Source organism: Pseudoliparis swirei, chromosome 5 (genome assembly GCF_029220125.1).
Source record: "Pseudoliparis swirei isolate HS2019 ecotype Mariana Trench chromosome 5, NWPU_hadal_v1, whole genome shotgun sequence".
Classification (NCBI taxonomy): Eukaryota; Metazoa; Chordata; class Actinopteri; order Perciformes; family Liparidae; genus Pseudoliparis; species Pseudoliparis swirei.
In genome coordinates this window covers 3004022-3014298 of record NC_079392.1, presented here as the reverse complement: position 1 = coordinate 3014298, position 10277 = coordinate 3004022, and the positions used below count along the sequence as shown (strand labels likewise).

The following is a 10277-nucleotide window of genomic DNA, read 5'->3' as shown; positions in this document are numbered from 1 at the left end:
GGAAAGTACAGCTCCACACCGCAAATGAGTCCTCACGCGTCACCAATAAGATCTTTAATCTCTGAGAGTCATGAGTTCGATCCACCGACTGACGGATTATGAATTCTGTTAAGTTTATAAATCATATTCTCAAGTGTTATCCATTTGTCCGTGGAGATATTCCCGTGCTTTTATATTTAATGTACTTCAAAGGCTCCTCCGCTCTATCTGGGGCTCATTTGGGGTTTGACCTTTAACATTTTTTTTATTTAAACCACGAGCAAATCAAACTGCAGTCGTGAGACTTTATTATTATTTTTAAACTTGTCCGAAACGTTTTTGTACATGATGAAGACAGAATATTAAAAATAACATTAAAAAAAGAAAGTTATTTTCTATTTGGGTTTTTTTTGTATTTCAGCTGTAGAAATGTAGAAAAGTGAGGGGAAAAAACAAAGAAACACTCTAAATTAAACGCAAATTTTTAAATGCAAATGTAGAAGAAGATAGAATAAAAAAAACATTTAGAAAAAGTTACACAAGTGTTATCCTTTTTAAGGAGTTGATACTCGAATAAATTGAATGAAAATCGTCTGTTTTTTAATTTGTATTCACTAATTCTAAACTTCAGCTGCACAAAAACATGTGTTATAATAATATAATAATGTGTCTTTAGTTGTGTACAAATACTCACTTTAGTTTCTTTAAGTTGAATCCATTTTAATATAGCAGGTTAGTGATGAACTCGCCCCACTGGAAGGAGCTCAACAGCTACAGCAAAGACCATCACAATAATAATATCTGATGAGTTCAGTTCGACCTTCACAGGAATCCTTCAAGGTGAAATGCTCTAAACCGTCAGAAACACAACATATGAGATTAATAATTAATAAGATCAATAACATCTGAAAGCATATTATTAAACAATGATGTGCTCTAGGGGCCCAATGAAGTGGTGTAGGTGAACTGGTTTAGATGAACTAGTCTATATGAACTGGTCTCGATGAACTGGTCTAGATGAACTGGATTAGATAAACAGGTCTAGATGAACTGGTATAGATTAACTGGTATAGATTAACTGGTCTAGATAAAGTGGTTTAGATGAACTGGTCTAGATGAACTGGATTAGATGAACTGGTCTAGATGAACTGGTATAGATTAACTGGTCTAGATAAAGTGGTTTAGATGAACTGGTCTAGATGAACTGGATTAGATGAACTGGTCTAGATGAACTGGTTTAGATGAACTGGTCTAGATGAACTGGTCTAGATGAACTGGATTAGATGAACTGGTCGAGATGAACTGGATTAGCTGAATTGGTTTAGATGAACTGGATTAGATGAACTGGTCTAGATGAACTGGTCTATATGAACTGGATTAGATGAACTGGCTTAAATGAACTGGTCTAGATGAACTGGTCTAGATGAACTGGTTTAGATGAACTGGTTTAGATGAACTGGATTAGATTAACTGGATTAGATTAACTGGATTAGATTAACTGGTTTAGATGAACTGGATTAGATTAACTGGTTTAGATGAACTGGTCTAGATTAACTGGTCTAGATGAACTGGTTTAGATGAACTGGTCTAGATGAACTGGTCTAGATGAACTGGATTAGATGAACTGGTCTAGATGAACTGGTTTAGATGAACTGGTCTAGATGAACTGGATTAGATGAACTGGTCTAGATGAACTGGTTTAGATGAACTGGATTAGATGAACTGGATTAGATGAACTGGATTAGATGAACTGGATTAGATGAACTGGTCTAGATGAACTGGATTAGATGAACTGGTCTAGATGAACTGGTTTAGATGAACTGGATTAGATGAACTGGTCTAGATGAACTGGTCTAGATGAACTGGTTTAGATGAACTGGATTAGATGAACTGGTCTAGATGAACTGGTTTAGATGAACTGGATTAGATGAACTGGTTTAGATGAACTGGATTAGATGAACTGGATTAGATTAACTGGTTTAGATGAACTGGATTAGATGAACTGGTTTAGATGAACTGGATTAGATGAACTGGTTTAGATGAACTGGTCTAGATGAACTGGTTTAGATGAACTGGTTTAGATGAACTGGTCTAGATGAACTGGTCTAGATGAACTGGTCTAGATTAACTGGTCTAGATGAACTGGTTTAGATGAACTGGATTAGATTAACTGGTTTAGATGAACTGGTCTAGATGAACTGGTTTAGATGAACTCGTCGTGCACATTAACAGCAGCGCCCTCAGCTGCTCAAGCGCGTGCACGCAGTCTGACGTCACCAGAATCCCAAAGATGGCGGCGTTAGTTGGTGAGTGGTGTTGTGATTAAACCTTCACGCAGTTAATGAACACTTCATTGTTTTCAGACGCGTCTTGCTCGCTGCGGTTGAAAGAAGAAGCTCTTTAATGGGACTCGACCAGTAACGAGCTGGTTTAACGGCGTTGGAGGTTTTTATTTGTAACTTTAAGTGAATCCGCTCTGACCTTGCGCTGTGTGCGTTAGCATGGCGGCGGACGCGCTGCGGCTAAAGAGGCAGAGATCACATTTAAATACACTCGTCTTCTGGAAGCAAACCTAGGTGTATGTTACGTTACGCTATGTAATTTAATGTTTAGTAAGTACGGGTTGATCCGTTGGTATTACACAGGTAAACTAGCTAGAATAAATTCGTGTCATCCGGGTACCTTCGCCTCGCCAAGCTTCTTTCTTTTATCTGTGAACTTAATGTGAATTATCACTCCCGGGCTTCTGGTTCACGAGCTAGAAGCACTCAATACCGTAATACGATAGAGTCCGCACTCTATGTTAACGTAACAGACTGTGTTTTGGCATCGGAGGTGATTTGTCCCTTTGGGGTTGCCGTAGAGAGGAAAAGTAACAGGACTTAGCTACATGTTTGGTTTGAGGGTTTCTTTGTATGTTGTTGTTGTTGTTGTTGTTTCATCGAAAGCTAACGAATTTTACCTCTCCTTAGCTGTTAGTAATCACATTATATTTGTTATTACACCATTTCTTCTTCTTTTGCAGCGCCACGCCGGGCCCTGTTGGGCTGCTTCTCAACCAGGTGAGAAGAACCCTCTGATGGTGTTCACACACACACACACACACACACACACACACACACACACACACACATATGACCTTACAGGTCATACTACGTGTACAAAACTACTAAATAAACGAATATAACTCAACCTGGGGTGGGACACAGTCTTCACTGTGTCTGAACTCCACTCCAGTTCATTATTTCTCTAATGTGTGTCATTTCTTTTGTTTTTTGATTAAGTCCGCCTATTTCCAATTGAAGATAATAACAAGCTGAAACAATCCAAACTCAAAGTGCTGAAACATTGACTGCTCTCAGTCTGTTGTTCAGAGGAATAGTGAAGTTCATCAACAAGATTTATTCCACGTGAAATATAACATCTCACACCTTTTTAAGTTTTAAAATATTATATTTATAACAGTTTTTCGAGCTTTCCATTATTTCATTCGCTGTTTGAACGCACGCTCCGATTAAGATATTTATACATCAACTTTATCCATTACCTACGGTCCACAGGCCTATTTCAGTGTTTGCTGTTCACCAGAAGAGTCTGCACAGCCGTGCACAGAGCGAGAACACCTCCACAAGGTGAGTCATCTGATACTGCTGTGTGATACCGGGTTGGAAATTTACATATTTTTTAGGGGGACATTTTTTCCCCCACTGACGGAAATCCAGGGGCATTTAAAAAAAATTGGGGGCACCTTTTGAAACTTGTGAAGTAACATTTAACCGTTGTACACAAATAATAAATATACTTATTTAGGTTTACAGTATCTGAGCAATTGTCATACAAATGGCAATAATAAGACTATTTGGCAGAAGTCCACAGATTCAAAGTGTTTTCTTAGATTTTATGAACAAAAACAAACGGAAAATGAAAATCAGATAATTATATTACATGTTATTCTTATTTCTTCGTGGTTTTTTGTTATTACATTTTTTAAACAACTATTACCATTTATAACTTCTTTGTTTTATTATAATTACAAATTAAATATATATATTTTTTTCTGTACAGGCAATACAGATAGCACACACACGCAAAAAAGAACAACAAAACCCTTTTAATTTATCTAAATTATGGGGAATTTTTTGCCCCTCTCCTCGTGATATCAGGGGCAACATTATATTTCTTAGGGTCAGTTTTGCCCTTTGCCCCGGTGTGTTTCTGACGCTGGGTGTGACTCAGCATGAAGAGCAGAGCGCCTGTGACCCCTGTGCCCTCAGTGACCCCTGTGACCCGTGTGCACGCGCTGACGCTCCGCCCTTCTGTTGCAGCCGGGTCCCCGTCCGACGGCAGAGCTCCGCGGTGGCGGCAGCCAAGCCGGCGGCTGTGGCCGCCAGCAAGGGGGAGTATGTCATCACCAAGCTGGACGACCTCATCAACTGGGCGCGCAGGGTGAGGAGAGGCGGGCGACTGCGTCCTCGTGAGCGGAGCGTCGGGATCTCCTCGCCGCTCGCTTAAAATCGCCACCGTTCTCGCTTTTAGTCATCGGAGAGTCATCTTTCTGAGATTGTGTAGCGTCTGAAGAATTAACAGCATGTCGGCACTTTAGGCGGCGTTTACTGATTAACAGGGTTCGTACGGTCATGGAAAACCTGGAATGTTTTAATGGTTTATTTTAGGGATGCACCGATCTGATCGGCGCCGATCCATATCGGCCGATATTCCCATTATCGGTTTTGATCGGCGTTCTCAAAACGGCCGATCAGATGACGTAACATCTGCGAGAAAAACTATCAGACGTTTTAATCGCCGCGCACGGCAACGGAGACGATACGCCCGGCGAGGGCCGCAGAGTGAGAGGTCAGAGGTCAGAGGGGATCCTCACCACCGAGCGGCGTCCCCGTCCCCCGAGTTGAATCTCTGGGTCGACTCAGCCGACTCTCACATGTCTGCCCCTAGAGACTGATGTTCACGGTAAACGCATTCGATCGGGAGCTAAGAGGGTTTTGATAAAGTTAGCGGAAGGATTTATGTGGCAACATCCGGTTTTTCAAAGTTAGCGGAAAGAACCACGTGAAACAACATCCGTTTATCAAAATAAGATGTCGACAAATCATACACGAACATATAAAAGTAAACAATGAACTGATTTTGTATCTTTATAGATCGTTTCTGAGATTTAGCTTAAATTTTGCTAACATTAAAACATTTTTACTGTACCTAGGAAGAGTTTATAAAAATAAGTCAGACTTTTGTATGTTAAAAAAAGTCCTGTATATAGATTTCCCCAAGAGTTCCAGGAAATGAATGATGCAGATGTGTTCCATACATATCTGAAATCCCCTACAATAGCAATCAAACAATTGTAATGTATCAATTAGGAAATTTTTCAAAGTAAAAGTCCTAAATGTTTAAAGAAATCGGTAATTTCTTTCATGTTTGAGTTGCTTTATATATGTATTTCCTCATAGTCCTAGGAAATAATGCTACACAATAAATAGAATGCTTCAATCGACACCGTGATCGTATTATCGGATCGGCAGATACTGATTTCATTGATCGGTGATCGGCACCAAAAACCTGATCGTGCATCTCTAATTTAATCTAGTTTATTTCCAGGCCTGGAAAAGTCTGTGGTAAAAATAGTAAATCCCAAAAGGTTTTGGAAAAGTCCTTAAAATGTGTTATATTCATTATGTTGATTTACACAGTTTGATTAAAAGAATAAACATTTATATATATACATACATATTTATTCTTTTAGTAAAACTGTTGTCTCTGATTCATGTGTGTTATTTAAGGTTTATACTTGTGTATACACAGAGATTTCACTAAATGTTTGGTCATGGAAATTTGGTTTAAAGTCCTGAAAATCCATCAACATGTGGATGAACCTGTTCATTGGTCATGTGGATGAACCTGTTCATTGGTCATGTGGATGAACCTGTTCATTGGTCATGTGGATGAACCTGTTCATTGGTCATGAGGATGAACCTGTTCATTGGTCGTGTGGATGAACCTGTTCATTGGTCATGTGGATGAACCTGTTCATTGGTCATGAGGATGAACCTGTTCATTGGTCATGTGGATGAACCTGTTCATTGGTCGTGAGGATGAACCTGTTCATTGGTCGTGAGGATGAACCTGTTCATTGGTCATGAGGATGAACCTGTTCATTGGTCATGAGGATGAACCTGTTCATTGGTCGTGGATGAACCTGTTCATTGGTCATGTGGATGAACCTGTTCATTGGTCATGAGGATGAACCTGTTCATTGGTCGGTGGATGAACCTGTTCATTGGTCGTGGATGAACCTGTTCATTGGTCGTGAGGATGAACCTGTTCATTGGTGGTGTGGATGAACCTGTTCATTGGTCGGTGGATGAACCTGTTCATTGGTCGTGGATGAACCTGTTCATTGGTCGTGTGGATGAACCTGTTCATTGGTCGTGAGGATGAACCTGTTCATTGGTTGGATGAACCTGTTCATTGGTCGTGTGGATGAACCTGTTCATTGGTCATGAGGATGAACCTGTTCATTGGTCGTGTGGATGAACCTGTTCATTGGTCATGAGGATGAACCTGTTCATTGGTCGTGTGGATGAACCTGTTCATTGGTCGTGTGGATGAACCTGTTCATTGGTCGTGTGGATGAACCTGTTCATTGGTCATGAGGATGAACCTGTTCCATTGGTCATGTGGATGAACCTGTTCATTGGTCATGTGGATGAACCTGTTCATTGGTCATGGATGAACCTGTTCATTGGTCGTGAGGATGAACCTGTTCATTGGTCGTGGATGAACCTGTTCATTGGTCATGAGGATGAACCTGTTCATTGGTCGTGAGGATGAACCTGTTCATTGGTCGTGAGGATGAACCTGTTCATTGGTCGTGTGGATGAACCTGTTCATTGGTCATGAGGATGAACCTGTTCATTGGTCATGTGGATGAACCTGTTCATTGGTCGTGAGGATGAACCTGTTCATTGGTCGTGAGGATGAACCTGTTCATTGGTCGTGAGGATGAACCTGTTCATTGGTCATGAGGATGAACCTGTTCATTGGTCATGAGGATGAACCTGTTCATTGGTCATGAGGATGAACCTGTTCATTGGTCATGTGGATGAACCTGTTCATTGGTCATGAGGATGAACCTGTTCATTGGTCATGTGGATGAACCTGTTCATTGGTCGTGAGGATGAACCTGTTCATTGGTCGTGTGGATGAACCTGTTCATTGGTCATGAGGATGAACCTGTTCATTGGTCGTGTGGATGAACCTGTTCATTGGTCATGAGGATGAACCTGTTCATTGGTCGTGTGGATGAACCTGTTCATTGGTCGTGTGGATGAACCCTGCGTTGACCCGCTCTGCTCCCCCCCCTCAGGGCTCGTTGTGGCCCATGACCTTCGGCCTGGCGTGCTGCGCGGTGGAGATGATGCACATGGCGGCGCCTCGGTACGACATGGACCGCTTCGGCGTGGTGTTCCGAGCGAGTCCTCGGCAGTCCGACGTCATGATCGTGGCGGGAACGCTGACCAACAAGATGGCACCGGCTCTGCGGAAGGTGAGAGGAGAGCGGGAGCGTCCCACGTCTCGGTGCACTTCACGCCGTCTCGGGTTTCGGAGGAGGAGGAGAAACCACAAAGAAGTTTTTTCTTGAAAAAAAACCCGCCGCGAGCGTCTCTCTCTCTCAGCCGGTTCTGTTTGCCGGGCGCCGGGATACGGTATAGCTGCTTCAAAGCCGGCCGGATTACGAGCAGCCCGTCTCTGGATCAGGCGCCCGGCGGGGAGAGCTCCTCCAGCTGAGGCGACAGAGACGTTCTCAGTTCCTCATCGAGACGTCTATAAGAGGAACCGCTTCTTCTCCCCAACAGGTGTACGACCAGATGCCGGAGCCGCGCTACGTCATCTCCATGGGGAGGTAAGCGAGAGGCGGAGCCTCAGATGTCTCTTTACCAATGGAAGTCGATGGGAAAAGTATCCGTCGAATTAACTCGACGCTGTTCTCGGGTAGAGAGGACAGAAAATGACTTGAGTACAAATAAATAAAGGCATTAATAAATAAATACAGGAATAAATAAATAAATGCTTAAATAAATAAATACAGGAATGAATAATTAAATGCTGAAATAAATGTCTAAATAATACAGGAACAAATGCTTTAAATGCTTAAATAAATACAGGAATAAATAAATAAATGCTTAAATAAATAAATACAGGAATAAATAAATACATGCTTAAATACATGTCAAAATAATACAGGAATAAATAAATAAATGCTTGAATAAATAAATACAGAAATAAATAAATGCTTGAATAAATAAATACAGGAATAAATAAATGAATAAATAAGTGTGTTTTGGTGTCATTTGGTTTAATCCAGATTTTTTGTTTCTCTTCTTTCCGCTGGTGGCCGTTTAATGTCTCCTCTAAGGCGTCAGTTAGGCATCTTGATTAGTCCTCTTCACATTTTAAATCTGTTTGTAGTTCATGTGTGTAGATTGTTTTCCATATTATCAGGTCGATGGTGATGATAATGAAGTAAAAAGAGTTCCCTCTCTTCCAGCTGCGCTAACGGAGGAGGCTACTACCACTACTCCTACGCTGTGGTCAGGGGCTGTGACCGCATCGTACCGGTGGACATTTATGTTCCAGGTAATCTCTACTGCCCCACATCCAAATAAATTAAAAATAATTTCCCTTTAATTTAGGATATTCCAAACGCACACTTTGTGTGCATGTGTGCAGCCTCCTAATGCTGCAGCATGCACTGATACTAGTCATGTATTATTTATAAATACTGGTGATAAGAGCAGCGCTGGTGGTCGCGACGTAAACACGGTTCATAATGAGCCGTGTGTTGCAGACGATTATGTAAATGAATTCTGAGATGTGATTCCTCTGCTGTCCCCAGGTTGCCCCCCCACTGCGGAGGCCCTGCTCTACGGGATTTTACAGCTGCAGAAGAAGATCAAGCGGGAGAGGAAGTTGACCATCTGGTACCGGAAGTGAATGTGTGTGTGTGTGTGTGTGTGTCTGGTATGTAAATGTAGACTCTATTCTGCTTTCGGTTGGAGCGCTCCTCCTCCTCCTCCGTGTGTAAAGATCTCCCATCAATAAAGACAATGTTGTAATTTACACACCGTGCACAGCCGCTTATTGGCCACCAGGCACAGCAGCGACCGCCCGCTCCTATTGGTCGGCGGACACTCGCTCCCATTGGACAGCGGACGTCCACTCCCATTGGTCAGCACCTTTCTGCACCTTTTAGTATTTATACCTGAAGCCTGTTTCTCTAACAGGAGAAACGGTTAAATTATAATTCAACTCTACATGTTTTTGAGAATTTGTCATGACTAAGAAGAGAGAGAACCTCCCTTTCCTTTTCAGGGGGGTGGCTTTAGCTCAGTGGGGTAAGAGGGCCGTCCTGCAACCGCAGGGTTGTGGGTTCGATCCCCGCTCTCCCCATTAGTTGCAAGTCGAAGTGTCCTTGAGCAAGGCACTGAACCCCCAGTTGCTTCCCGGCGCTTCACCGCAGCCCACTGCTCCTTAATAACTAAGGATGGGTTAAATGCAGAGAACTAATTTCCCCTTGGGGATTAATAAAAGTGTATATTCTTTTATCATCTTAAATATTGTTTGCAATAAACTGATCTCACATGAAAATACACAACGTCCACGTCGTTCTTTCCACGGCGGCCACCAGGTGGCGCCTGTGACCAGGAACCGTCAGCGAGGTCACGCCTCTGGCTGGAACGTTGTTACTGAAGTCTGTTGAAACTGTTTCTAAACCCAGAGAGGAGTCGAAGCTGCAGTAGTCGGTGTCTTCATGTGGAACCTGAAGCCGCCTGCAGAGTTTCTCTGAAGCGTCTTCAGTGTGACCAGCAGCTTCAGCTGAAGCTTCTTCTCTGAGACTCTTAATTCCTTCCATATATAATAACGCTGTGTGGCACTGCTGCAGCAAAAACCCAGATAACAATAATAATTGTAAGAGCCAAATGAGAGAATATTCTGATATCTGGCGCTCGCGGCTCCGGCCTGAGACCCTGCAGCTGCTGCCGGTCCCTCCTGCCTGCAGCTGCTGTTGCATCATCACTGAGTCATGTGTCCTCAGCAGGTGGCGGCGCGTTCCCAGAGTGCAGATAACGTGCAGATATCTGCAGCCATAAATTAAAAAATATACAGCGCGTCGCACTGCGAGTATCTCGGTGGACTTTTTTCCTGATGTTCTCATTATGAAACTCGTATTAAAGGCGTGTGACAACAGTATGTGTATCTTCACATTCTCATTTTACAGGCCA

At 42.5% G+C, this 10277-nt stretch overlaps 1 protein-coding gene across 1 annotated transcript; it reads left to right on the top strand.

Annotated features, from left to right (window-relative positions):
- Window positions 1–2254: 2254 nt before the first annotated feature.
- ndufs7 (NADH:ubiquinone oxidoreductase core subunit S7) lies at window positions 2255–9114 on the top strand. Its single transcript, XM_056415334.1, has 8 exons — window positions 2255–2285; window positions 3005–3041; window positions 3540–3611; window positions 4305–4425; window positions 7361–7540; window positions 7851–7897; window positions 8543–8631; window positions 8891–9114. Exons 1-8 carry the CDS (start codon window positions 2270–2272, stop codon window positions 8986–8988), a joined length of 660 nt encoding a protein of 219 aa, XP_056271309.1. The 5' UTR covers window positions 2255–2269; the 3' UTR covers window positions 8989–9114.
- The last annotated feature ends 1163 nt before the right edge of the window (window positions 9115–10277 follow it).

What these genes read in the sequence shown, in the direction of transcription:
- ndufs7 (XM_056415334.1), top strand. An exon ending in AGCGAGAACACCTCCACAAG is followed by an intron (nt 3,612 to 4,304) that starts GTGAGTCATCTG and finishes CTTCTGTTGCAG; the next exon opens with CCGGGTCCCCGTCCGACGGC. An exon ending in TGGCACCGGCTCTGCGGAAG is followed by an intron (nt 7,541 to 7,850) that starts GTGAGAGGAGAG and finishes TCTCCCCAACAG; the next exon opens with GTGTACGACCAGATGCCGGA.